We start from the raw sequence: 24,354 nt of genomic DNA on the forward strand, positions 1-24,354 counted from the left end.
GGCCCCCCTCCCCGGCTCAGTCGCAGCGTCCTGTGTGCGGTGTGTGTGTCCCCCCCCCCGCCCCCCCCCCCCCCGAGGGGTCCCTGGGGGGGTCGCGGTCCCTTGAGGTCCTGGCAGCTCCTGCTGGGCTGTGGGAGAGGGAAACTGAGGCAGGGATGGTGCTGTCACCCTCCGCTGGGACAAGGGGGAGCCCCCCCGGGATGAGAGCAGCAGGGAGCGTCCCCCAAGGGGAAACTGAGGCACGGCCTCGGAGACCACAGCCGTGCGAGGCGAGTCCCCGTGCGAGGAGGGGGGGGTTTCCTCGTGCGAGGAGGGGGTGCGGACGGCGGTACCCGGGGTCAGAGCTCGTCGTGGTCCTCGTGCGAGGGGGGCGTGTGACACGCCGCCGGCGTCACCAGCTCCATCAGGTACTCGCAGCGGCTGGGCTCCGTGGTGGCCGTCACCGCCGTCTCGGTCCCGCAGGACAGCTTCACCTGCGCGGGGGGAGGGGGGCTCAGTGGGAGGCCAGGGGACACCCCAAGGGCACAAGGACCCCCCAGGGGATGGGGACACCCCAGGGGATGGGGGACCTGGGGCACCCAGGGACAAGGACATGCTGGGGACATGGGGCACCCCAGGGGACAGGGACACCTTGGGGGGCAGGGCTGTGGGGCACCCCAAGGGCACAGGGACACCTTGGGGGACAAGGATGGGGGGTACCCCGAGGGGACAAGGACACCCCAGGGGATGGGGACAGTGCTGGGGGACAGGGACATGGGTCACGCTGGGTTGATGGGGATGGGGGGGGCTCCCCAGTGGACTGGAGACACCCCAGGGGACACGGGGACAGCCAGCCTCACCGTGGTGGCCCGGTTGGGGCCCTGCCAGCAGCCCGTCCCGTGCTCGTACTTCATGGCGCTGAAGCGATCGTGCTCGGGGCCGGCCCAGGCGCCCCACGTCCTGTGGGGGGGACACGGGGACACATGAGGAGGGGGACACACAGAGGGGACAGGGGCCACCGTGGTGTCCCCGGGGGTCTCCGGGGTCCCCTCACCCCAGGTTGGTCTCAGCGCCGCCGTGTTTGGGTTTCTGGGAGACACGTTTGAAGGGGCAGAGGCGGTAGATGTACCTGGGGACAGAGGGGGGCACGGTGACGGGGAGGGGGGGACACGGGGGGACCCCAACTGCCCCGTGTCCCCCAGAGCCACCCCCCGTGTCCCCGAACCTGGCTCTCCCCTGTCCCCAATGTCCTCACAACTGGTCCCTGGTGCCCCCCAGCTCAACCCCCCCAATGTCCCCTGCTAGCAACCCCCCCATGTCCCCTGCACCCAGACCCTGGGTGCCCCCCCCGACCCCCCCAGCCCCTCAATGTCCCCATCCCTGCTCCTCCATGTCCCCTCTCCCCAGCCCCCAGTGACCCCCCCAATCCTCCCAGTCTCCCCACACCTGCTCCCCAGTGACCCCCACTTTGCCCCCCCATCCTCACCCCCCCATGTCCCCTATAACCCCCCCAGCCCCTCTCCCTGCCCCCCCACATCCCCCGTTGTCCCCCCAAGCTCTCCCCCTGTCCCCTCTCCTTGGCCCCCCAATGTCCTCTGCCCCCCCCCTCCAGTCCCCCCAGTCCCCCGGTCCCCTCACTCGCTGGTGCCCAGCTCGTAGCACTGGTTGTACAGGTAGGAGAACTCGCCCTGGGGGCCGAAGTCGAAGGCCAGCTCCTGCTCCAGGGCCCTGCCGGGATGGGGGGGGTCACAGGAGGGGACAGGGACACCCCCAGGCCCCCCCAAAAAACCCCACCCCCCCCAAAATACCCCCAGACACACCCCCACCCCAGCATGGGGGGAAACTGAGGCACATGGTGCAAAGAGCAGACACCAGTGTTCAGTGGCCCCCAGGGAGGGTTTTGGGGTGTGCCCCCCCCACCCAGGAGGGGTTTTGGGGTGTGTCCCCCCCTTGCAATGGGAGGGGACAGAGGTTTTTAGGGTGCTCCCCCCCCAAAAGGCGGGTGGGGGGGGGTCCCAGGCCCCCACCCCACCTGATGGACTCCTCGGCCTCCTTGAGGGCTCGCTCGGCCTCCTCCAGCTCCTCGCGGGCCCGCTGGGCGGCTGGGGGGGGCGCGGGGTGAGGGGGGGCCCCCAAACTGGGAGCAACCCCCGTAAAACCCCATCATCCCCCTCATGGACCCCCCCCCTTTACCCCAGAGACCCCCCCCAAAATCCTGCCCCCCCCCCAAACCACCCAACCCCCCAAGACCCCCCAGGACCCCCAAACCTCCCCTTGGTATCCCAACCCCCCAAGACAACCCCCGTGACCTTTCCCCCCGCCCCCAATATGCCATAGAGCCCCCCAACCCCCCCGGGGACCCCCCCCCCCAAAGCCCCCCAGGGACCCCCAAACCTCCCCCTCATGCCGCAAACACCCCCCCATGACCTTCCCCCCCAATATGCCATAAAGCCCCCCAACCCCCCCAGGGACCCCCCAAATCTCCCAGGGACCCCCCCAAAACATCCCCCCAGGCCCCCGCACCATCGCTCCGGGCCTGGGTGGCGTCGTCGAAGGGGGGCTCTGGGGGGGGCTCCTCGGGCCCCTTCTCCTCAGGGTGCTGCGGGGGGGGCACCTGGGGGGGCAGCGGGGGCAGGAGGGGGGTCCCCAATCCCCCCCAAAGCAGAGGATGGGGTGGGGGGGGTCCCAGCCGTGGCCCCCCGCCCCCACCTTCAGCTCCTCCTCGGGGCCTTCGCTGCCGTCCTCCTCCTCTTCTTCCTCTTCAGCCTCTTCTTCCTCCTCTTCCTCCTCCTCCTCGGGGGGGGTCTCCTCCAGGGGGGGTTCGGGGGGGGGCGGGGGGGGCTCGGCTTGACCCTGTGTATAGCGGGGGGGAGGGGTCAGACTGCCCGGACGCCCCCCTGCCTCAGTTTCCCCATAAGCACTTAACATAGGACCTACCCAAACACAGGGAAGTGCCAGCAGCACTTCCTGACCCCCCCAAAGCCCTGCCCCCCCCCAAAGGCCAGGGGACCCCCCCCAAAGGCTAGGGGGACCCCCCCAAAGGCCAGGGGAGCCTCCCAGACCCACCTGGGGCCGGTAACGGTGCTTGATGGTGGCCCAGATGCGGTCGTGGAAGGCAGCGGCGTCCACCGCCACAGGGTCCCCCAGCAGCGCCTGGGGGGGACGGGACACGGGGGGGGACAGCGGGGGTGTCACCCTCCCGGCCACCTGGGTCCCCCCAGGCCCTGGGGGGGGGGGTCCCGGGGTCCCACCTGCGCCTCGTCCTCTGAGACAGCGCCGTCCCCGTCGGCGTCCAGCTCGGGGCGGGCACGCAGCTCGGCCGCCGTCACCCTGGGGAGGGGGCACGGGGTGAAGAGGGGGGGTCCTGGGTGCTGCCCCCCCGCCGTTGGGGACCCCCTGTCCCCCCCCAGCTCACCGCCCGTCCCCGTCGGCGTCCAGCTCGGCAAAGGCCTCGTCCGCCCGCGCTGCCTCCTGCGCCGCCGCCGCCGCCGCCCGCTGCTCTGCTGGGAGCGACCCCGTCGGGGGGGACCCCAGGGGCCGGGAGACCCCCACCCACCCCCACCCGTGGGACCCCAGCATCCGGGAGACCCCCACCCCCACCTGGAGGGGACCCCGGCATCCGGGAGACCCCCACCCATCGGAGTCAAGCATCCAGGAGCCCCCCACCCACAGAGACCCAGGTACCCAGGTGCCCCCCACCCACTGTGGGACCCAGGTGTCCCCCACCCCCAGGGAAGCGGGCACCCCCCACCCATGGGGACCCAGGCGTTCAGGAGCCCCCCACCCACCCTCGCCCCGGGGGCACCCATGGGTGGGGGGGCCGTACCCTCCCAGCGCCGCCGCTGCTCCTCCTTGGCCGCCCGCTCGGGCTCCTCGGCCGCCTCCTTGGCCGCCCGCAGGGTCCCCACGCGCTGCTCCAGCCCCCGCCGGGCCTCCTGCAGCCCCCCCAGCCGCCCCTGCCGCGGGGGTCAGCACCCGGCACCCCCCCGGGACCCCCGCACCCACTGCTTCCCACCCAGGGCCCCCTGTGCCCCCTCGGGCCTCCCTAAGCATCCTGGGACCCCCTATGTCCCCCCCAGGACCCCCTATATCCTCCCCTGGGACCCCCTATGTCCCCCCTGGGACCCCCTATGTCCCCCCTGGGACCCCCCCATGAGGCCTGGGATGCTCTGTGCCCCCCATGTGTCCCCTGTGGGACCCCTATATGTCCCCCAGGATTCTCTAGGTTCCCCCCTGAGACCTCCACAACCCCCTACATCGCCCATAGGACCCCCAAATGTCCTCCAGGTCCCCCTATATCCCCTATGGGACACCCAGGTGCCCCCCAGGACCCCCTACATCCCCCAGGGGACCCCATGTGCCCCCCAAGAACCCCTATGTCCTCCATGGGACCCTCACAACTCCTTACAGCCCCCATAAGACCCCCAAATGGCCCCCAAGACCCCCTACATCCCCCACGGGACCCCCACATGCCCCCCAGGCCCCCCTACATCCCCCAGGGGACCCCCATGTGCCCCCCAACATCCCCCACGTCCCCAACGGAACCCCACTTTCCCCCCCAATGGTCCCCCAGGCCCCCCCATCCCCCAGGGGACCCCCAAATGTCCCTGCCCCCCCGCCCCCCCGGGTACCTGCTTCTCCTGGCGCCCGGCGGCCGCCTCCTGCACCAGGCGCTGTTTGATGCGGAAGCCCTCGCGTTCCACCTCCGCCCGCCGCTGCAGGGCCTCCCGCTCGCGCCGGCCCAGCTCCCTGCGGGCAGCGGCACGGGCACGGGAGGCACCCCGCCACGCAGGACCCCCCCCCCCCGCCAAGGCCGGGACCCCCCCTCCCAGTCCGCCCAGTCCCTCCCAGTCCGCCCAGTCCCTCCCAGTTCCCCCCCCCCCAGTCTCACTTGCAGGTGTTCTCGCAGGCGGCCCCGCTGTTGTACTCGTCGGTGGCGTCGCAGCAGTCTGGGGGGGCGGGGGGGGGCGTTCAGCACCCTGGGGACCCCAACACCACCCCAGGGACCCCAAGACCCCCCAGCCCCTGCAGCCAGCACAGATCCCCCCGGGGGACCCCCAAGCACCCCAAGGATCCCTGGGGACCTCCATTAGCCCCCCCAAGACACCAACACCCAACTGGGGACCCCCAGAGACCCCCCCAGGGACCCCAGCACCTCCTGGAGATGCCCAGGAGCCCCCCAGGGACCCCCCACCCTCTGGGACCCCCAGAGCCCCCCCCAGGGACCCCCACCCACTGTCTGGGACCCCCCACCCCTCCACCCTCTGGGACCCCAGCACCTCCTGGAGACACCCAAGAGCCCCCCGGGGACCCCAATACCTCTCAGGGACCCCCAAGAGCCCCCCCGAGGACCCCCACCCACCCTCTGGGGCCCCAATACCTTTCAGGAACCCCCACCCACCCTCTGGGACCCCAGCACCTCCTGGGGACCCCTAAGAGCCCCTACAGGGACCCCCACCCACCCTCTGGGACCCCAGCACCTCCTGGGGACCCCCAGGCCCCCCCGGGGACCCCCACCCACCCTCTGGGACCCCCACCCACCGCAGACACCGTCGTTGACGTGGGCGGAGGGAATGTTCTGGGGCCGGTACCCGGCGTTGGTGCAGTGGAAGCGGCCGTTGGGACACGCCGCCGTCCCTGGGGGGGGACGGGAGACACGGGGGGGACGTCAGGACGCCGGGGACCCCCCAGTGGCCAGGGGAGGTCCCCAGTGGCCAGGGGGGGCTCACCGGGCTCGTCGGAGCCGTCGCGACAGTCGCAATAGTCGTCGTTGACCCAGGCGAAGGCGATGGTGGCGGAGCCGTCCAGGCAGGTGAAGGGCTTCGAGGCCTCGTAGAAGTGGTGGTCTGGGGGGGACGGGGACGTGGGGGGGGGGGCTGGGGGGTCCCCCCGTGTCCCCCCGCCCCCTGTGGGGCCCCCCCGTGTCCCCTGCGCGGGGCCGTCACTCACTGGAGAGGGAGACGCCGCGGGGCCGCGTCACCTCCACGGTGCCCGGCAGCACCGGCGGCACCAGCAGCAGCAGCAGTGGCAGCATGGCGGGACGGGGGGCTGGGGGCTGGAGTCAGCCCTCCTGCCCCCTATAGATTGCTCCTATAGAGCCCCGCCACACCACCTTCGACTCCTGCCCAAGCCAGGGCCTCCTGCCCGCCATGGCCCCCACCATAGACCCCCAGCGCCCCTATAGGCCCCCCCTGGACCCCCTATAGCCCCCGCAGAGCCCCTATAGACCCCCTCAGGCCCCCTAGAAGCCCCCCCAGACCCCCTAGAGATGCCCTCAGCCCCCCTGCTTCCCCCCTGGGCTTTCCTATACGCCCCCCAGGACCTCCTATAGAACCCCCAGGTCCCCCTATAGGCCCCTCCAGGACCCCCATATGCTCCCCAGGACCTCCTATAGACCCCCAGACCACCTATAGATTACCCAAGACTCCTTTACACCCCCCAGGACCCCCTATAGGCCCCCCAGGTCCCTCCTTACACCCGCTGGAACCCTCTATAGACCCCCCCAGAACCCCTGTATACCCCCCAAGACCCACTATAGCCCCCCCAGTCCCCTACAGGCCCCCCGTACCCCTCTATAGCCCCCCAACACCCACTATAGGCACCCTAGGTCCCCTATATACATCCCAGGACTCCCTAAAGGCCCCCTATAGGCCCCCCCAGCCCCCTATGGCCCCCCAGGTCCCCTATATACCCTTCACGACCGCCTGTAGGCCCCTCAGATCACCCCTAGACCCTCCATGTCCCTCTATACCCCCCAGCACCCCCTACAGGCCCCCCAGGCCCCTATTCATGCCCCCTGGAACCCTCTACAGACCCCCCACAGGCTCCCCAGGACCCCCCTATACCCCTCAGGACTCCCTAGAGGCCCTCCCGGCCCCCTATATACACCCCAGATCCCCCTCAGCCCCCCCATGTCCCTCTATACCCCCCAACACCCGCTATAGGCCCCCGTGGTCCCCTATAGCCTCCCCAGATCCCCCACAGACCCCCCCAAACACCTCCTATAGGCCCCCCACGTCCCCTATAGGGCCCCCAGATGCCCCCCATATCCCCCTATACCCCCCCAACACCCCCTATAGGGCCTCCCCAGTCCCCTATAGGCCCCCCAGACCCCTCAGACCCCCCAACACCCCCTATAGGCCCCCCGGGTCCCCTATAAGCCCCCCAGATGCTCCCCAGGCCCCTCATGTCCCCCAAGACCCCCCACACCCCCCGCGTCCCCTATAGACCCCCCCGGTACCGCGGGGCCGTCCGCGCGCGGCCGGTTCAGGGTCCCACACGGCGGAAGCGGAAGCGGAAGCGGACGAGGCGGAACTTCCGGCCGCGCCGCCAGCGGCCGATCGTCGCCGCCATCTTGGGTGTGGCGGCCCGCTCCGGCCCTGCCTTTGTCCCGTGGGGGAGCCGCCATCTTGGGTGTGGCGGGGCGGTCCAATCAGCGGCCGAGCGTCCGGTTGCCATAGCGACAAGGGGGCGGGGCACGGGGCGACCGGAGCTGGGGCGGCACGTGCGTGCGGAGTGGGGGGCGGGGGAGCTCGGGGGGAGGGGGGTCCCGGACCCCCCGACCCCCCCGCCTCCCCCAGGAAGCGGGACCCTCCCCCCCCATGGCGGCCGCGCGCTGCCCCGCCCCCCCCGCGCGGCCCCGGCGAGAGCGGCGGGACCCAGGTACGGGGTGGGGGGAGGGGGGGTCCCGGGGGTCGCGGGGGGGTCACGGGGGGGTCAGGGGGTCGCTGACCCCGTGTGCCCCCCTCCCCCCCAGGGCGGGCCCAGCACCGGCGGCTGCAGCGGGACCCGGTGGTGAGGGGCGGGCCCATGACCCCTTGACCCCTCAGTGACCCCTGTGACCCCCCGTGACCCTGTGACCCCCGGTACTCTGTACCCCCGGGACCCCATGACCCTCGCCATGGCCCCATGACCCTCCATGACCCCCATGACCCCCACCATGACCTCTCGTGACCCCCACCATGACCCTCTTGTGACCCCCATGACCTCTGCCATGACCCCATGACCCTCATGACCCCACTGCGACCCCCTGTGACCCCTGCCATGACCCTCCCGTGACCCCTATGACTCTTCCGTGCCCCCCATCATGACTTCGTGCCCCTGTGACCCTCCATGACCCTCCTGTGCCCCCATGACCCTGCCATGACCCTGTGACCCCATGACCCCCATGCCCCATGACCCCTGTGACCCATGCCCCCATGCCCCCAGTGATCCCCATGACCCCTGTGATCCCCATGACCCCTGTGACCCCATGACCCCCGTGACCCCGTGCCCCATGACCCCTGTGACCCCGTGACCCCCTGTGACCCCCATGCCCCCTGTGACCCCCATGCCCCCTGTGACCCCCTGTGACCCCCTTGCCCCCTGACCCCTGTGACCCCCTGACCCCCCATGCCCCCCTGACCCCTGTGACCCCCCGTGCCCCGCAGGCAGGGGGGCTGCGGGGGGGGCTGGGGCGGCTGCGCCTGCGGGCGGAGGAGGCCGAGCGGCTGGCGGGGCTGTACGGCCGCCTGCGCGCACACCTCCAGGTACGGCCCCGCCCCGCCCCGCCCTGCCACGCCCCGCCACGCCCCACACCACACCCCCACGGGACGGGGACGGGTGGGGGTCCCCTGAGTGGGGGGGCCCTGTGGCTCCCACGGGTGCTGGGCTCCCTGGGGGGGGCCCGGGGGGCCCATGGGTGGGGGTCCTGGGGCTGGGGGGCCCATGGGCCCCATGGGTGGGGGTCCCAGGGTGGGGGTCCCATGGGTGGGGGTCCCAGGGTGGGGGTCCCGGGGCTCCTGGGGCTGGGGGTGCCAGGGGTCCCATGGGTGGGAGTCCCAGGGTGGGGGTCCCGGGGGTCTCATGGCTGTGATTCTCCAGAGTGGGGGTCCCCAGGTGCTGTGCCCCAGGGTGGGGGGCCCATGGGTCCCCAGGGCGGGGCTCCCGGGGGCTGGGGGGGTCCCGGGGTCCCATGGGTGGGGGTCCCAGGGTGGGGGTGCCGGGGCCCCTGCCTGCCTCCAGCCGGGCCGTGGGGCAGGAGGAGGCCGGGGCTGCCCGGAGCCACCTGGAGCAGCTGGAGGCCGAGCTGGGCCGGCGGCGGCGGCAGCTGCGGGAGCTGCGGGAGCTGCGGAGGCCACGGGGGCCACGGGAGCTGAGGGAGCCGAAGGAGCCACGGGGGCCACGGGAGCCACAGGAGCCACGGGGGCCACGGGAGCTGAGGGAGCGGAGGGAGCCAAAGGAGCCGCGGGAGCCGCAGGAGCCACGGGAGCCGAGGGGGCTGCAGGAGCCACAGGAGCCGAAGGAGCCACGGGGGCCGCAGGAGCCGCGGGAGCTGAGGGAGCCACGGGGGCCACAGGAGCCACAGGAGCCGAAGGAGCCACGGGGGCCGCAGGAGCCACGGGAGCCACGGGAGCCAAAGGAGCCACAGGGGCCGAAGGAGCCACGGGGGCCGCAGGAGCCACGGGAGCCACGGGAGCCAAAGGAGCCACAGGGGCCGAAGGAGCCACGGGGGCCGCAGGAGCCACGGGAGCCACGGGGGCCGAAGGAGCCACGGGGGCCGCAGGAGCCGCGGGAGCTGCGGGATCCGCAGGCAGCCAGGCCCCGGGCTGGGGGGCGCCAGGGGGGCCCGGGCCTGGGCCAGGAACAGGAACGGGTACGGGAGTGGGGGGGCCGGGGGCAGGGGGGTCCCCATGGGGCAGGGGGTGCCCGTGGGGCAGGGGGTGTCCCTGTGGGGCAGGCAGGACCCCCATGGGGCAGAGGGGGTCCCCATGGGGCAGGGGGGTCTCTGTGGGGCAGGCAGCACCCCCATGGGGCAGGGGGGGTCCCCATGGGGCAGGGGGGGTCTCTGTGGGGCAGGCGGGGCCCCCATGGGGCTGGTGGGACCCCTGCGGGGCAGGGGGGTCCCCATGGGGCAGGGGGGTGCCCATGGCCCCCCCGCACCCATGGGTGCCCCACAGGAGGTGGGGGTACCTGGAGCTGCCGGTACGGGGGGGCCAGAGGGGGAATGGGGGGACATTGGGGGGGACACGGGGGGGCTGGGGGGTGGGGGGGGGACACAGGGGTCCCTGTCCCCAGGCTGGGACAGTGCCACCCCCCGGCCCCCAGCCCGGCCCCCCCCGGCCCCATCCCTGTGTCCCCGTGTCCCCACGCTCATGTCCCCATGTCCCCGCAGCGGGCGCCCTGGCTGGTCCCCATGTCCCCATCCCTGTATCCCACGTCCCCATGTCCCCGTCCCCATGTCCCTGTGTCCCCATGACGCCATGCGTGTCCCCACAGTGGGCGGCCTGGCCGGTCCCCATGTCCCCTGTCCCCCCCATGTCCCCAAGAAGATGGGGGTCCCTGTGTCCCCATGTCCCCCCTTGTCCCCCTGTCCCCGTGTCCCTGCAGCAGGCGGTGGCCCGGGGGCTGGTGGCCCTGGCCCGGGGGAACGCGCTGGCCCTGGGGGAGCTGCGGGCGCAGGCGGCGGCGCTGGGGGAGCGGCTGCAGCGGCTGCGCTACGGCGGGGGGGGCCCGCGGGCAGGGTCAGCAGGGCCGGGGGCGGGGGGACACCGGGGGCCAGGGGGGACACCAGGCCCTGGGGGGGACATGGGTTTGGGGGGGACATGGGGGCCTGGGAGGGGCACTGGGGGCCGGGGGGACATGGGGCTGGAGGGGACATGGGGCCCTGGGGGGAACATGGGGGCCCTTGGGGGGACACTGGGGCCCTGAGGGGGGACATGGGGCTGGGGGTACCTGGGTCCCATTCAGAAGGGACATCTGGGTCCGGGGGCATCTGGGTCCCTTGGGGAGGACACCGGGCCCTGGGGGGTACACTGGGGTCTGGGGGGGACATGGGGGTCCTTGGGGGGGGCACATGGGGCCGGGGTGGACACCGGAGGCTGGGGGGGGCACATGGGGCTCTTGGGGGGGACACCGGGGTCCAGGGGGGCCCCTGGGTCCCTTGGGGAGGACATGGGTCCCATGGCGGGGACATCTGGGTCCCTTGGTGGGGACACTGGGCCCTGGGGGGGACATGGGGCCCTGGGGGGGGGGGACATGGGTCTGGGGGTACCTGGGTCCCTTTCAGGGGGGACATGGGTCCTTGGCGGGGGACATCTGGGTCCGGGGGGCATCTGGGTCCCTTGGGGGGAGACCTGGCTCTGAGGGGGACCTGGGGCCCTTGGGGGGACATGGGTCCCATGGGGGGGACATCTGGGTCCCTTGGGGGTGACACTGGGGTCTGGGGGGGACAGGGGTGCCTGGGGGGAACACAACATGGGTCTGGGGGTACATGGGTCCCTTGGGGGGGACATCTGGGTCCAGGGGGGGCATCTGGGTCCCTTGGAGGGGACCCCTGGGGGCACCTGGGTCCCTTGGGGGACACTGGGGTCTGGGGAGGACATCTGGGTCCCTTGGGGGGCACCTGGGTCCCTTGTGGGGGGGACAGCTGGGTCCTTGGGGTTCCCTGGGGGGGGGCTGGGGGTCTCGGACCCCTGTGGCCCCTTGGGCCTGGATGTGTGGGTCCCCACCCGGATCTGAGTGTCCCTGGGGGTGAGACCCCTGGGTGCTGGGGGTCCCTGGGGGGGGTGGGTCCCAGACGTGGGGGTCCCAGACATGGGGGTCCCAGCAGGGCGCAGCGGAGGGCGGAGGAGCTGCGGCAGCGGCTGGGGCAGGAGCAGCGGCGCCGGGAGGTCGCCCGCCGTGACCTGGCCGAGGTGACGCAGGCCCTGGCCACGGCCAGCATCGGCCTCCAGCAGCTGGCCGGCCGCCTGCGGCACGTGGCCCTGGTGAGCCGGGGGCCCTGGGGGGCAGGAGGTCTGGGTGCTGGGGGGCAGGACGTGTGGGTCCCCGTGGGGCGGGGGGTCTGGGTGCTGGGGGGCAGGAGGCCAGTGTCACCATGGGGCAGGAGGCATGGGTCCCCGTGGGGCAGGCCGCCGTGGGGCAGGAGGCCTGTGCCACCGTGGGGTGGAGGCGTGGGTCTCCGTGAGGCAGGCCACCGTGGAGCAGGCCGCCGTGGGGCAGGAGGCGTGGGTCCCCGTGGGGCAGGCCGCCGTGGGGCGGGAGGCCTGTGCCACCGTGGGGCGGGCGGCGGTGGGCGCGCGTGGCTGTGCCTCAGTCTCCCCCGCAGGAGGAGGGCGGGGGGCAGGCGCAGCCCCCCCCGGGGGACCCCCAGGCGTTGCCCCAGCTGCTGGCGCAGACCCGGGCCCGGCTGACGGCGCTGCAGAGGGGGCTGGGGGGGCACCCCCGGGCCCAGCGCCCCCCCCCCGGCAGCCCCCCCCAGGTGGGCACAGGGGGGTCTCAGAGGGGGCTGAGCTGGTTTGGGGGGATCTTGGGGGGCCCATAGCCCCTCTGGGGGCTCCTGGGGGGGGCCTGGGCAGGGCTGGGGGGGCCCTGACCCAGTTGGGGGGGCTCTGACCCCGGGGGGGCCTGGGGGGCTGAGCTGGTCTGGGGGGATCTTGGGGGTCCTGAGCCCCTCTGCGGGCTCCTGGGGGGGCCTGAGCAGGTCTGGGGGGGGCCTGACCCAGTTTGGGGGGGCCCTGACCCCATCTGGGGGTCCCCCCCGGCCCCCCCAGCTGGAGGCCCTGCTCCAGCGCAGCCCCCCCGACACCACCGAGGACCCCGCGGCCCCACCCCACAGCTCCGACGGTGAGGGGGGGCTATGGGGGGCTGTGGGGCAGCTATGGGAGGGCTATGGGGCAGCTGGGGGGGGCTCTGGGGGCTATGGAGGGGCCTTGGGGGGGCTATGGGGGGCTGGGGGTCAGCTATGGGGGGGCTATGGGGGGCTGGGGGGGCACAGGGGGCTGGGGGGTCTCTGGAGGGGCCTTGGGGGGGCTATGGGGGCTATGGGGAGCTGGGGGGCCACAGGGGGCTGTGGGGGCTATGGAGGGGCCTGGAGGGGGCTGTGGGGGGCTGTGGGGGGCTATGGGAGGCTATGGGGGGCTATGGGGCAGCTGGGGGGCTGTGGGGCAGGCGTGGGGCAGGCGTGGGGCCGTGGGGGGGCCGTGGGGCTCACCGCGCTCCCCGCAGAGGACACCCCCGCCGCCCCCGCCGGGGCCCCCCCGTCCCGCGCCGCCATCAAGCGCCAGTCCCGGCTGATCCTGGAGGGGCGGCGGGGGGGGCGGGGGGCCCCCCGCTGAGCCCAGGCCCCCAGTGCCCCCCAGTACCACTCCAGTGCCTCCCAGTATCCCCCAGTGCCCCCCCCGTGCCACCCAGTTGCTCCCAATATCCCCTAGTGCTCCCCCAGTAACTCCCAGTATCTCCTAGTGCCCCCCCAGTGCCTCCCAGTATCCCCCACTGCCTCCCCAGTACCTCCCACTATCCCCCAGTGCTCCTCCAGTTGCTCCCAGTATCCCCTAGTGCCCCCCCAGTGCCTCCCAATATCCCCTGGTGCCTGCCCAGTTGCTCCCAGTATCCCCTAGTGCTCCCCCAGTGCCTCCCAGTGTCCCCAGTACCACCCCAGTAGCTCCCGGTGCCGCGTGTGGCCCATTAAAGCCCCTCCTGCCCCCCCCCCCCGCCTGTGCCTCGTCTCTGGGGGTCCCGGGGGGGGATGGGGCTGGAAGGTCCCCGTGAGGCCCCAGGCGTCCGGGCCGCCCCTCCCCCCCTCCCATAAACACCCGCCCCTCCCCCCCCGCGGGCCTTATCTGCCCCCCACAGATCTCGGGGGGGAGGGGCGGGGCGGCCCCCCCCGGGGGGGAGGGGCGGGGCGGGCCTTATCAGCGGGGGGGGGGGGGTGGGGGGGCAGCACCCAGCGCCCAGCACCCAGCGCCATGGTGGGGCCCGGGGCGCTGCTGGCCCTGGGGGGGCTCCTGGCCTGCGCCCGGGGGGGGCGGGGGGCGCGGGGCCCCCGGGGACTTCGAGGTGGAAGGTAGGGGGGGGGGGCTTGTGCAAGGGGGGAGGGGGCTTGTGCAAGGGGGGGCTTGTGCAAGGAGGGAGGGGGCTTGTGCGGGGGGAGGGGGCTTGTGCGGGGGGAGGGGGCTTGTGCAAGGGGGGGCTTGTGCAAGGGGGGAGGGGGGTGAGGGGGATAGGGGGTTGGGGGGAGCCCTCGTGCAACCCCTTCGTGCAAACCCCCCCGTGCAAAAACCCCTGTGCAACCCCTCTGTGCAAACCGCTTGTGCAACCCCCCCGTGCAAACCGCTTGTGCAAACCGCTTATGTGAACTCTCCTGTGCAAAACCCCCCGTGCAACCCCCTGTGCGAACCCCTCGTGCAAACTCCTTGTGCAAAACCCCTCGTGCAACATCTCCTCGTGCAACACCCCCAATGCAAACCCCCTTGTGCAACCGCTTCGTGCAACCCCCCTGTGCAACGTTCCCTTGTGCCACCCGCTTGTGCAAACTGCTTATGCGACCCCCTTGTGCAAACCCCTCGTGCAACATCTCCTCGTGCAACACCCCCAATGCAAACCCCCTTGTGCAACTGCCTCGTGCAACCCCCCTGTGCAATATCCCCCCATGCAGCCCCCTGTGCAACATCCCTGCGCAAACGCCCTTGTGCAAACCCCCTTGTGCAAAATCCCCCTGTGCAACCCCCTGTGCAACATCCCCTTGTGCAAACCGCTCGTGCAAACTGCTTATGTGACCCCCCCATGCAAACCCCCCTGTGCAAACCCCCTCGTGCAAACCCCCTCATGCAAAACCCCCCGTGCAAACCTCCTCGTGCAAAACCCCCCGTGCAAACCTCCTCATGCAAAACCCCCCGTGCAAACCCCCTCGTGCAAAACCCCCCGTGCAAACCTCCTCATGCAAAACCCCCCGTGCAAACCCCCTCATGCAAAACCCCCCGTGCAAACCTCCTCGTGCAAAACCCCCCGTGCAAAGCCCCACGTGCAAAACCCCCCGTGCGAACCCCCTCGTGCGAACCCCCTCGTGCGAACCCCCCGTGCAACCCCCCCGTGCGCACCCCCCGTGCGCACCCCCGTGCACCCCCGCGGCCGCCCGGTGCCCACGGTGCGCTGTGGCAGCGGGGGTGCTGCTGGCGGAGGAGCCCCAGGACCCCAAGTGCTTCTCCCGGTTCCTGCACGACCTCACCTGCTTCTGGGAGAGCGACGCCGCCCCGGACCCCCGCCCCTTCCGCCTGCAGTACCGCCTCGAGTGCGTGACCTCCGACCCCTGACCCCCAGTACCGCCTCGTGTGTGTGACCCCGACCCCTGACCCCCAGTACCGCCTTGCATGTGTGACCCCTGACCCCACCCTGACCCCTCCAGCACTGCCTGGTGACCCCTGACCCCACCCTTGACCCCTGACCCTATGGGGCCTCAGTCCCTGCAATGACCCCTGCCTCCGGTGCCCCCTGCCCTTTACCCTTGGTCCCCTGACCCCACTGCCCCTTGACCCCCGGCACCCCCTGACCCAGGCGCCCTTTGACCCCAATGCCCTGGGCCCCTGCCCTTTGCCCCGGTGCCCCCAGTGCCCCTTGGCACTGGTAACCCCTGACCCCAGGCAGGAGCCCTGGCAGGGCTGTGTCCTTGACCCCTGACCCCACAGGCAGGAGCCCTGGCAGGGCTGGGCCCCTGACCCCTGACCCCGCAGGCAGGAGCCCTGGCAGGGCTGGGCCCCTGACCCCTGACCCCGCAGGCAGGAGCCCTGGCAGGGCTGGCCCCGTGACCCCTGACCCCGCAGGCAGGAGCCCTGGCAGGGCTGGGCCCGTGACCCCTGACCCCTGACCCCGCAGGCAGGAGCCCTGGCAGGGCTGGGCCCCTGACCCCTGACCCCGCAGGCAGGAGCCCTGGCAGGGCTGGCCCCGTGACCCCTGACCCCGCAGGCAGGAGCCCTGGCAGGGCTGGGCCCGTGACCCCTGACCCCTGACCCCGCAGGCAGGAGCCCTGGCAGGGCTGGCCCCGTGACCCCTGACCCCGCAGGCAGGAGCCCTGGCAGGGCTGGCCCCGTGACCCCTGACCCCTGACCCCGCAGGCAGGAGCCCTGGCAGGGCTGGGCCCGTGACCCCTGACCCCTGACCCCGCAGGCAGGAGCCCTGGCAGGGCTGGCCCCGTGACCCCTGACCCCTGACCCCGCAGGCAGGAGCCCTGGCAGGGCTGGGCCCGTGACCCCTGACCCCTGACCCCGCAGGCAGGAGCCCTGGCAGGGCTGGCCCCGTGACCCCTGACCCCTGACCCCGCAGGCAGGAGCCCTGGCAGGGCTGGGCCCGTGACCCCTGACCCCTGACCCCGCAGGCAGGAGCCCTGGCAGGGCTGGGCCCGTGACCCCTGACCCCTGACCCCGCAGGCAGGAGCCCTGGCAGGGCTGGCCCCGTGACCCCTGACCCCTGACCCCGCAGGCAGGAGCCCTGGCAGGGCTGCACGCTGGCGGCCGCCCGCACGCGCAGGAACCGCTCCCGCTTCTGGTGCTCGCTGCCGCCCACCGCCGCCGTCGCCTTCGTGCCCCTGGAGCTGCGGGTGCTGCCGCCCCCCCCCGCGCCCCCCCTGCACCGCCGCACCCTCTTCCTCGACCAAGTCGGTACGGGGGGGCCCGGGGGATCGGGGGGGGCCCAGGTGGTTTGGGGGGGGCCTGGGTGGTTGGGGGAACCCAGGGGATTGGGGGGGCCCAGGTGGGAGAAGGGATCTGGGGGGGCCCAGGTGGTTTGGGGGAATTTGGGGGGCCCCAAGTGGTTGGGGGGACCCAGGGGATTTGGGGGGACCTGGGTGGTTGGGGGGACCCAGGGGATCAGGGGGACCTGGGTGGTGGCGGGGGATCTGGGGGGCCCAGGGAATCTGGGGGGGCCAGGTGGTTTGGGGGGATTTGGGGGGCCCCAAGTGGTTGGGGGGACCCAGGGGATCGGGGGAACCTGGGTGGTGGTGGGGGATCTGGGGGCGCCCAGGGGATTTGGGGGGGACCCAGGTGGTTTGGGGGGCCTGGGGGTCCCAAGGGATTTGGGGGACCCAGGTGGGGGGGATTTGGGGGGCCGCGGGTGGTAGGAAGGACCCGGGGGCTCGGGGGGCCCCAGACGGTTTGGGGGGGCCGGGGGTCTCCGGGCCCCCCCTCACCGCCGCCCCCCCAGTGCTGCTGGGCCCCCCCGAGAACGTGTCCGTGGGGCCGGGGGGGGCGCGGGGGCAGCTCTGCGTGCGCTGGCAGCCCCCCCCCAGCCGCTACCTGGAGTCCAGCCTGGCCTACGAGCTGGTCCTGCAGGCCCCGGGGCTGCCCCCCCGCACGGTGCGGAGCCGGGGGGAGCGGGGGGGATCCGGGGGGATCGGGGGGTGCCGGGGGGTCCCGGCGTACGGGGATGGGGGAGCCCCCGGGGGGTGGGGCCCTGGGGGTCCAGTGGCTCCGCGGGCGTGGGGGGAACCAGTGGGTCCTGGGGGGGATCTGGTGGCCCCTGGGGAGGGGGGATCCAGTGGGTCGTGGTGGTTGGGGTCCTGTGGGTCCCAGGGGGGGTCTGGTTCCTCTCAGGAGGGGTTGGGGGGAGGGATCCAGCGGGGATCGGGGGGGGGATATCCAGAGGGTGGGGGTGGTTGGGGTCCCGTGGGTCCCAGGGGGGATGGGTGGCTCCCGGGGTGGCCCCTCGCACCCAGGGGGTCCCCGCTCACCCCGCTGGGGGGTCCCGTGGGATCTGGGGGGTCCCGGGGGGTCCCGGGGGATCCGTCCCCGCTGACGCCCGCCCCAGGTGGGGGTGCCGGCGGGGCAGCGGGAGCAGCGGGTGGGGGCCCTGCGGGGCAGCACCCCCTACAGCGTCCGGGCCCGCGCCCGCCCCGACGGCCTCAGCTACGGCGGCTACTGGAGCCCCTGGTCCCTCCCCGCCACCGCCGTCACCCCCCCGGGTGAGTGGGGACACGGGGGACATGGGGGGGACGGGGGGACATGGGGGGACACAGCCGTCACCCCCCGGGTGAGTGGGGACACAGGGGACATGGGGGGACACAGCCGTCACCCCCCCGGGTGAGTGGGGACACAGGGGACATGGGGGGGACGGGGGGACATGGGGGGACACAGCTGTCACCCCCGGGTGAGTGGGGACACAGGGGACATGGGGGGGATGGGGGGACATGGGGGGACACAGCTGTCACCCCCCGGGTGAGTGGGGACACAGGGGACATGGGGGGCACACAGGGGGACAGGGGAATGGGGGGGACTTGGGGGGCCCAGGGAGCGATGGGGGGGATTTGGGGACACGGGGGGACACAGGGGGATGGGGGGACAGGAGGGGACAGGGGGATGCAGGGAAGAGGGGGACACAGCTGTCACCCCCAAGTGAGTGGGGACAGGGGGACACAGGGGGACACAGGGGGATGTGGGGGGCACAGGGGACACGGGGGATTTGGGGACGGGAGGGGACATGAGGGGACAGGGGGATGGGGGGGACTTAGGGACACGGGGACGCGGGGTCGGGGGCCACCCACCAACCTGTCCCCCCCCCCGTCCCCAGACGTGGACCCGGTGACGCTGGGGCTGTCCTGCCTGCTGGCCCTGCTGCTCCTGGGCCTGGGGCTGCTCGGCCTCCTGGGCCACCGCAGGTACGGGGGGGACGGGGGGGGGACGCGGGGGGGCTGGCACGGGGCCTCGCACGAGGGCTGGCACGGCCTCGCACGGGGCCTCGCACGAGGGCTGGCACGAGGGCTGGGCTGCCCGCAGGCTGCTGCAGGAGAAGCTGTGGCCGCCGGTGCCGGGCCCCGAGCGGGAATTCGAGGGGCTCTTCAGCGCCTACGGGGGCAACTTCCAGGTGAGGGGGGGCCCGGGCGGGGGGGGGTGGGGGTGTGTTACTGTAGGCCCTACAGTAATGGGGGAGGGGGTTCGGGGGCTGGGGGGTTTAGCATGGGGGGGCAGGTGTGTTAGTGTAGGTCCTACCCCAATGGGGGGGTTGGGGGGGGTTTGGGGGGCTTACCCCAATGGGGGGTGTTTAGGGGGTATTTGGGGGGTCCCCAAAGGGGGGTGTTTGGGGGTGCCTGGGGTGGGTTTACCCCAAAGGGGGGGTCTGGGGGGTATTTGGGGGGGTCCTACCCCAGTGTGGGGGGTGCCTGGGGGGGTTTACCCCAAAGGGGGGGTGTTTAGGGGGATATTTGGGGGGGGGGGTCCCTCAAAGGGAGGGCTCCCCCCAAAGGAGTGGTGTTTGGGGGTATTTGGGGGGGTGTCTGGGGGTGCCCAGGGTCCCCCCCCGCGGGTGCCTGACCCCGTGTCCCCCCAGCTCTGGCTGTGCCAGGGGGTGGGGGCTCCCTGGGCCCCCCCCGGGGCCGGCGCCGAGGCCGAGGAGCTGCCCAGCGCCGTGGAGGAGGTGGGGCCCCCCCCGGGCAAGGGCCCCCCCGCCGAGGGGCCCCCCCCCGCCGCCGCCCCCGGCCCCTCGCCCGCCTCCAGCTTCGAGTACACCCTCTTCGACCCCGGCTCGGCCCTGCTCTGCCCCCGTGCCCCTCCCGGCAGCCCCCCGCCCCGCGGGCCCTACGCCAACCTGGCCCCCCAGAAAGGGGCCCCCCCGCCCCCCGCCCCCAAACCGGCGCCCCCCCCCGCTGACGGGGACCCCCCCGCCCCCCCCTACGTCCTCTGCTCCTAAGGCGGGGGGGGCCCGCGGCGCGGCCGGGGGGGCGCGGGGAGGGGACGCGGCGCAGGGGGGTCCCCGGGCCACCCCGCGGGAGGGGACGCGGCGAAGTGACGGCACGCGGAGACGCCGTGACATCACGACGGAGGGGACGCGTCACGCTGATGGTGCGCGGAGACGCCGTGACATCATGACAGAGGGGACGCGTGACATGGAGATGCTGTGACACCATGATGGAGGGGACGTGTCATACTGACGTCACATGGAGACGCCGTGACACCACAACAGAGGGGTTGCGTCACGCTGATGGCACGTGGACGGGCCACGACAACACAATGGAGAGGATGCATCATGCTGATGTCACATGGAGATGCTGTGACATCACAATGGAGGGGACGTGTCACAGGGAGACGCCGTGACACCACGACGGAGGGGATGCGTCACGCTGATGTCACATGCAGATACTGTGACACCACGATGGAGTGGACATGTCACGCTGATGTCACACAGAGGCACCGTGACACCACAATGGAAGGGACGTGTCACAGTGACGTCACGTGGACAGGCTATGACACCGCAATGGAGAGGACACGTCATACTGATGTCACACGGAGACGCCACGACGCCACAATGGAGGGGACGCATCACACAGACACCCCGTGACACGAGGACACAGAGGGGACGTGTCGCCTCATGACACGGCAAGACAGAGGGGAGACGTCACACGGAGATGCTGTGACACCGCGACAGAGAGGATGTGCCGCTCTGATGTCACACGGAGACGCGGTGACACCATGGCAGAAAGGACGCGTCAGCACCGACGTCACGCGGAGACGCGGTGACATCCCGAGGGAGGGGACGCCTCGCGGCGCGCGGGGACCCGGCGACACGGAGGGCGCGCGTCCCGCAGGGACACCCCGCCCCCTGCGCGGGGCATGGAATCCTCCTGGCTTTGGGTTTTGGGGTTTTTAATTCCTGTTTTTTACAATAAAGCAGCGCTGGACTCGGCCCGGGTCGCTGCCGGCCGGGGGGGGGCTGATAAGCCTTATCGGGGCCCCCGGGCGCCGGGCGGGGCTCGCGGGGGGCCTCGGTGGGGGGCAGCTGGCGCCCGGGCTCCGCGTCACTGCCCGTGGCCCCAAGGTCCGGGACCGGCGTCACCCCTGGCTGGCGGCCAGGGTCCCCGCCACCCCGGGGGTCCGCCTCACCCCCATCTCCAGGCTCCGCGTCGGGGCGACGTCGGGGTCCGGGGCTCCGTCTCGCCCCGACACCCGCGGCGGCCGAGCTCACCCCCAGGCCTCGTCCCCGTCACCGGCCTCGTCCCCGTCGCTGGTGGTGTACTCGTCCCCGTCGCTGTCCCCGTCGGCGGGGGCCACGTGGAGCCGCCCGTGGGGGCCAAAGCGGAGTCGCCAGCGGCGAGGGGGGGCCCCGGGACGGGCGAGGCGGGCGCAGAAGCGCTGGGGGGCCCCAGGCACGGGGCGCAGACGGCACTCGGCGGGGAAGTAGCGGCGCAGGAGGGGCAGGACGTGGGGGCCGGGGGGCGGCAGGCGCAGGGAGGCCAGGACCTGCCCGGGGGGCCGGGGGGGCCCGGGGGAGCGGGCGGCCTCCAGCAGGAGGGTGGCCAGGCGGGCGGGTGCCGCCGGGGCCCCCCCCAGGTACCGCTCCAGCCCGTCCAGCAGCAGCAGCCCGGGGGGCCGGGGCCGGGCTGCCACCGCCGCCAGCTCCCGGCCCAGCGCCCCGAGGGTCGGGGGGTACCGGAGCTCCAGCCGCTGGGGGGGGGGCGGGGCGTGGGGGGTCAAGCCACGCCCCTCTGCGGCAGGCCAGGCCTCCCCATAGCATGACCCCCCGCAAGGCTGAGGATCAGCCATAGCCCCGCCCATACACAGAGCCCCGCTCCCTGCTGCAGGCCCCGCCCACACGAGGCACACCCCCAACAGCTGATGCAAAGCCCCGCCTTGGCTTCAAGATCCCACCCACAACCGGAGCCCCGCCCACAAGCAGAGCCCCACCCCCGTATCTCATGCCCTGCCCCTGGCTGCATGCCACGCCCACAAGCGGAGTCCTGCCCTGCACGCCCCGCCCCCTGGCGCCGGCCCCGCCCACCCGCGCGACGCCCCGCCCACCGGTGTCACACTTGCGCCCCGCCCCGCCCTCTCTCCGGCAAAACACCGCCACATGCAGAGCCCCGCCCCCTGTCGCAACCCCGCCCACTCGCGGCACGCCCCGCCCACCCCGGACAGCACAGTGTGCCCCCCACAGCCCCGCCCACCCGCGCTACGCCCCGACCACCGGCGCCGCGCTTGCAGCAAGCCCCGCCCACCCGCGCCCCGCCCCGCCCGCTCCAGCAAACACCGCCCACATGCAGAGCCCCGCCCCCTGCTGGAAACCACGCCCCGCGCCCCGCCCACTCGCCGCCGGCCCCGCCCCCTGCAGCGCCCCCTGCTGCTCCCGGGCCGCCCCCGCCTCCCAGCCCCGCTCGCCCCCGGCGCCCCCCTCACCTGCAGCGCCCGCGGGTCGTTGCCGCCGCCGTCGTCGTCGCCGCCCGGGAGCCGCGGGAGCGCGCTGGGCGCCAGGAAGAGCGCGCGGGGCCCGTCGCCGCCGCCCGCCAGCGCCGCCCGCAGCAGCAGCGCCGTCCGCCCGGAGCCCGCCGGGCCCAGCACCAGCACCGGCACCGGCGGCGCCGCCGCTTCCTCCGCTGTCACCGAGCCCAGCGCCCGCTCCAGCGCCGCCGCCATCGCGGCTTCGGCAGAACCCGCGCCGCGCGCGCTCCCCGGCTGGCGGCCAATCAGGTGAGCCTCGGCCGCGATCCAGCCAATCGGGGAGGAGGTTCCCTCAGCGCCGCTCCCGCCCACCGCGGCCGGCAAGAGCCTCAGCCAATCGGGGAGCAGATTCCCTCAGAGCCGTTCCCGCCCATCGCGGCCGGCACGCGCGACTAAGCCAATCGGAGGGGAGGTTCCCTCAGCGCCGTTCCCGCCCACCGCGGCCAGCGAGCGCCTCAGCCAATCAGAGGGGAGTTTCTCTCAGCGCAGCTCCCGCCCACCGCGGCCGGCAAGAGCCTCAGCCAATCGGGGAGCAGATTCCCTCAGAGCCGTTCCCGCCCATCGCGGCCGGCACGCGCGCCTCAGCCAATCGGGCGTTGCGCAACGCCCTCCCCCGCGGCCCCGCCCTCCCGCGGTTCCTATTGGCCGCTCGGGCCGCCAATCCAGCGCCGACCCCTCCCCCGTCTTCTAATGCGATTCCGTGCACCGCCCCTTTACGCGCCGCCGGGCCAATGGGGAGGCGGCGGGCGGGCGGGGGCGTGGCCAGGCGGGGCAGGGGCGGGTGTCGGTCACCCCCGCGCTACCCGGCAACGCGTTGCCCGGCAAAGGCGGGCGGTTGCCAGGCGACGGGGCGGGGGTGTGGGGGGATGTGTGTGTGTGTGTGTGTGTGTGTGTGACGCGCGCGCGCGCGCACCCGCGCGTGCAAAGCCTCGCGCACCGCCCCTGCGCGTGCAGGTGCGCGCGCGCGCAGGCCCCGCTGCGCGCGCGCACGGTTGCGCGCGCACGGGCCGCTGCACGCGCCGGCCCCACGCGCGCGCCCACGCGCGGTTGTACGCACACCCCGGCGCACGCGCCGACACCCCCCCCCCCCCCGCCTGCGCACACGCGCACTCGTGCGCGCGCGCGCACGCACACAGTCGTGCACGGCCGCGTGCACGGCCCGGCGCGGTGCACGCGCGCGCACACCCCCACGTGCAGGGTCGCGATCCGGGCTCTGCTGCAGCCCTGGGGACGGCGAGGGTGTGCACGAGGGTCGCACGGGGATGCACGAGGGTGCACGAGGGTCGCACGAGGACGCCCCAGGCTCGCATGAGGGCGCACGGGGATGCACGAGGATCTCACGCGGGCGCACCAGGGTCGCACGAGGATGCACGGGGTTGCACGAGGGTCGCGCGAGGGTGCACGAGGGCGCGCGGGGGTCGCCTGAGGCCGCGCGGGGGTCGCACCAGGCCGCGCGAGGCCTCACCGGGCTGCACGGGGGCGGCGGGGCCCGGCTGCACGAGGGCTGCACGAGGGCTGCACGAGGGCTGCACGAGGGCTCACGAGGGCTCACGAGGGCTGCACGAGGGCGTCCCCTCGGCTACGCGTATTCTCAAGCAATAACAGCGCGTCCGTATTATCCGCCCGAGAATACCCGTCGCCGAAGGGAGCGGGGGCCGGCGAGCGGGGACCCGGCGTCGGGGGGGGGGAACCGGGGGGGGGGGGGTGGGGCCCGGGGGTCTGGGGGGGCCGGGGGGACCCGGGGGGGACACGACACGACCGGGGGTCTGGGGGACCCGGGGGGGACCCGGGGGGGGGGGGGGTGTGGTCTGGGGCTGCCCCGCCCCTTTCAGCACCGCGGACAGCTCCCCCTCCCCAGCCCCGCTACAGGGGCTCCATAGGAGTTCTATAGGGGCTCTGGGGACTCTATAGGGGCTCCATAGGGACTCTAAGGGCTCCATGTGGGCTCCATAGGCACTCTAGGGGCTCCATAGGGGTTCTATAGGGGCTCTAGGGGCTCCATGGGGGCTCTAGGGGCTCCATAGGGGTTCTATAGGGGCTCTAGGGGCTTCATAGGGGTTCCATAGGGGCTCTAGGGGCTCCACAGGGGCTCTACGGGCTCCATAGGGGTTCTATAGGGGCTCTAGGGGCTCCATAGGGGCTCCATAGGGGTTCTATAGGGGCTCCATAGGGGCTACAGGGGCTCCATAGGGGTCCTATAGGGGCTCCATAGGGACTCTAAGGGCTCCATGTGGGCTCCATAGGCACTCTAGGGGCTCCATAGGGGTTCTATAGGGGCTCTAGGGGCTCCATGGGGGCTCTAGGGGCTCCATAGGGGTTCTATAGAGGCTCTAGGGGCTTCATAGGGGTTCCATAGGGGCTCTAGGGGCTCCACAGGGGCTCTACGGGCTCCATAGGGGTTCTATAGGGGCTCTAGGGGCTC

At 73.2% G+C, this 24,354-nt stretch overlaps 4 protein-coding genes across 9 annotated transcripts; 2 read left to right on the forward strand and 2 right to left on the reverse strand.

Annotated features, from left to right (window-relative positions):
• Positions 1 to 52: 52 nt before the first annotated feature.
• Positions 53 to 7,493, reverse strand: PRKCSH (PRKCSH beta subunit of glucosidase II). Of its 5 annotated transcripts, none has more exons than XM_087778174.1 (17): positions 7,220 to 7,484; positions 5,929 to 6,027; positions 5,709 to 5,825; positions 5,521 to 5,616; positions 4,871 to 4,928; positions 4,611 to 4,728; positions 3,806 to 3,935; positions 3,395 to 3,482; positions 3,231 to 3,309; positions 3,046 to 3,132; positions 2,689 to 2,832; positions 2,503 to 2,593; positions 2,012 to 2,081; positions 1,618 to 1,707; positions 1,034 to 1,108; positions 840 to 939; positions 53 to 473 (listed from the first exon to the last, which is right to left on the reverse strand). In XM_087778174.1, exons 2-17 carry the CDS (start codon positions 6,011 to 6,013, stop codon positions 339 to 341), a joined length of 1,563 nt encoding a protein of 520 aa, XP_087634300.1. In that variant the 5' UTR covers positions 6,014 to 6,027; positions 7,220 to 7,484; the 3' UTR covers positions 53 to 338. The 5 variants fall into 5 exon arrangements, 4 of the variants coding, with proteins under 4 accessions (XP_087634300.1, XP_087634298.1, XP_087634296.1 ...); XM_087778172.1 differs by having other exon boundaries at positions 3,395 to 3,479; positions 7,220 to 7,350; XM_087778170.1 differs by lacking the exon at positions 5,929 to 6,027 and having other exon boundaries at positions 5,709 to 5,799; positions 7,220 to 7,487.
• A 46-nt stretch (positions 7,494 to 7,539) lies between these two features.
• Positions 7,540 to 13,076, forward strand: LOC148052914 (uncharacterized). Its single transcript, XM_087777911.1, has 9 exons — positions 7,540 to 7,641; positions 7,736 to 7,773; positions 8,409 to 8,507; positions 8,999 to 9,613; positions 10,348 to 10,481; positions 11,567 to 11,726; positions 12,068 to 12,220; positions 12,513 to 12,696; positions 12,967 to 13,076. Exons 1-9 carry the CDS (start codon positions 7,581 to 7,583, stop codon positions 13,074 to 13,076), a joined length of 1,554 nt encoding a protein of 517 aa, XP_087634037.1. The 5' UTR covers positions 7,540 to 7,580.
• A 597-nt stretch (positions 13,077 to 13,673) lies between these two features.
• Positions 13,674 to 20,403, forward strand: EPOR (erythropoietin receptor). 2 transcript variants are annotated; one of them, XM_087778177.1, is made up of 7 exons: positions 13,674 to 13,804; positions 16,213 to 16,391; positions 16,933 to 17,084; positions 17,536 to 17,689; positions 18,295 to 18,382; positions 18,501 to 18,588; positions 19,051 to 20,403. In XM_087778177.1, the coding sequence occupies exons 1-7, from the start codon at positions 13,707 to 13,709 to the stop codon at positions 19,408 to 19,410; spliced, it is 1,119 nt and encodes a 372-aa protein (XP_087634303.1). In that variant the 5' UTR covers positions 13,674 to 13,706; the 3' UTR covers positions 19,411 to 20,403. The 2 variants fall into 2 exon arrangements, with proteins under 2 accessions (XP_087634303.1, XP_087634302.1); XM_087778176.1 differs by lacking the exon at positions 13,674 to 13,804 and adding an exon at positions 14,539 to 15,028.
• Positions 20,347 to 22,766, reverse strand: SWSAP1 (SWIM-type zinc finger 7 associated protein 1). Its single transcript, XM_087778210.1, has 2 exons — positions 21,891 to 22,766; positions 20,347 to 21,161 (listed from the first exon to the last, which is right to left on the reverse strand). The coding sequence occupies exons 1-2, from the start codon at positions 22,125 to 22,127 to the stop codon at positions 20,679 to 20,681; spliced, it is 720 nt and encodes a 239-aa protein (XP_087634336.1). The 5' UTR covers positions 22,128 to 22,766; the 3' UTR covers positions 20,347 to 20,678.
• Positions 22,767 to 24,354: the final 1,588 nt, after the last annotated feature.

This window comes from Nipponia nippon, unplaced genomic scaffold (genome assembly GCF_047370975.1).
Source record: "Nipponia nippon isolate SJK-2023a ecotype South Korea unplaced genomic scaffold, ASM4737097v1 scaffold_42, whole genome shotgun sequence".
Taxonomy (NCBI): domain Eukaryota; kingdom Metazoa; phylum Chordata; class Aves; order Pelecaniformes; family Threskiornithidae; genus Nipponia; species Nipponia nippon.